This window comes from Phaethon lepturus, unplaced genomic scaffold (genome assembly GCF_000687285.1).
Source record: "Phaethon lepturus isolate BGI_N335 unplaced genomic scaffold, ASM68728v1 scaffold15117, whole genome shotgun sequence".
Classification (NCBI taxonomy): domain Eukaryota; kingdom Metazoa; phylum Chordata; class Aves; order Phaethontiformes; family Phaethontidae; genus Phaethon; species Phaethon lepturus.
This window is the reverse complement of record NW_010551268.1, coordinates 9,492-11,177: the sequence shown is the minus strand read 5'-3', so window position 1 is coordinate 11,177 and position 1,686 is coordinate 9,492. Positions and strand designations below refer to the sequence as shown.

General features: G+C 37.8%; 1 protein-coding gene across 1 annotated transcript in view; it reads left to right on the top strand.

The window, feature by feature from the left end:
* Positions 1–85: 85 nt before the first annotated feature.
* The window catches only part of LOC104623687 (DENN domain-containing protein 4C-like), a gene marked incomplete at both ends in the record, with an annotated part of 10,219 nt that continues 8,618 nt past the window's right edge, over positions 86–1,686 (top strand). The window contains 2 exon segments of the mRNA XM_010290855.1: positions 86–220; positions 1,551–1,686. The exon segment at positions 1,551–1,686 is cut by the window's right edge and continues 13 nt beyond it. Coding sequence (XP_010289157.1) covers positions 86–220; positions 1,551–1,686 — 271 coding nt within the window.

Here is a 1,686-nt window from a genome sequence, read left to right as displayed (position 1 = left end):
AACCTTAGTGATTCTGTGATTCTGTAACAGTGCAAATGAAATTATTTAGTTAAATTTACTAAAGTTCAAATTCTCCTTCTTGCAGAGGTTTGTACTGAGAAATCTGATGAAAAGCAACAGCTGAATATAGAAACTCATAGTCCAACAGACCTACCTGCTTCTGGTAACAGTATTGTGAAAGTTCCATCTGGCATTTTTGATAGCAGTGGAAAGAAAAGCAGTGGTGGTGAGTCACTGGGTGAAACAGAGCTTGCTAAAATCCTGATCTTGTTGTGCTATAGTGTTTTGCAATCTTTTTCATGCTATGAAAAGAAACAGAACTTCTAGCTGAGGTGCAGATATCTTGCACAATATTTGCTTTCCACCATTATCTTTTGTGGATGACTTAGAAGAAACTTGTGGATTCTAAGGTTGAAAATCACTGTTGAATATATTGAAATCAAGATTTTTCCCTGTCCCACACTGAGAGTGTTTCAGTAATGTACTGGAAAACAAAAAGCATTAGGGTCTATACTCCTGATTTTGTCACCTAAACCTCACTGGCTGTGGACAAGTCTCTTTATTCCTCTGGCATTGGTATAACCTGGGAACAATGCATATTGTCGTTGTGCCATACAAAATTTATTTATGTATCTGGAGCTTTATGATGAGGAAGACTTATGGCTATATAAAAGCCAAATCTTGGAACTTTTTTTTTTTCCTGCCGTTTTGCCTGTCCTTGACTAAGGCAATGTAGTCCAGCTTCAGCGTAGCTTGGTGGCAAAGAATTGAGTCTCAGCCAAGAAGTTGCCCAGAACTTTTCTGGCAATTATGAAAGCTGATGACTAGTCAAGAAGCAGTATCAAGGTGAGACTCAAACATACTCCAACAGTGGATGTGGTACTTTGGGTCCTCTGTTGGGATCCTAATATAGTAGAATTCCTATACTTATGGAGGTTTTTGCCTAACTAACACGGCTTTCTAGGCAATAAATATTCCCAATTCCCCTGAGGAAATGAGAATATTTATAAGATTAGTTTGTATCTTCCACACGCTAAATTTATTTAACTTTTTCTAAATATGGCACTGTGTCATAAACAAAGTGATGCTTCTGTGTTGTGCAGACACACGATAGTTTTTTTTTCTGGGGTGATGGTGGTGGTTGTTGTTGTTGTTTTTTCCAGAACATGAATGAGCTGTGGAGTTTGATGAATAAATCTGTGAATATAGCTCTGGAAAAAAAATAGAACGATCTTTACTTATAATTGTACTTTTCTTTAGTTCACGGATGTATTACCTGGGTGCTGGGTGCTGGCACAGGCAAAGGAGGTAGAAGCCATAAAAGGCTTTGACTTCAAGGAGTAAAAGAGTAGATGACTTTTGATCTGCAGGATGCCTTTGCAGCCAGTAAAATAACTTGTTAATATTAGTCTAACTTCTTAATGGATAACTTGAGATTGTGGTGCTCCCAGTCTTCTCACTGGTAAAGAGATAAGGAGATTTCACATGATTTCAGGAAGTAGACATTTTTGGTGGCTATGGTTACCATATTAATTCCTTTTCTCTTTTAGAAACTGGTTCTAGCCCACTGTTCATAACTCAGGATTCCATTGAAGATGTAGTCTTTGGTGACGTTTCTCCTAAGAAAACAAGTGAAAAAGGACAGAAGAGGCAGAAACTGTTTTCAGAGAGAAGCTGCAGTTTCAG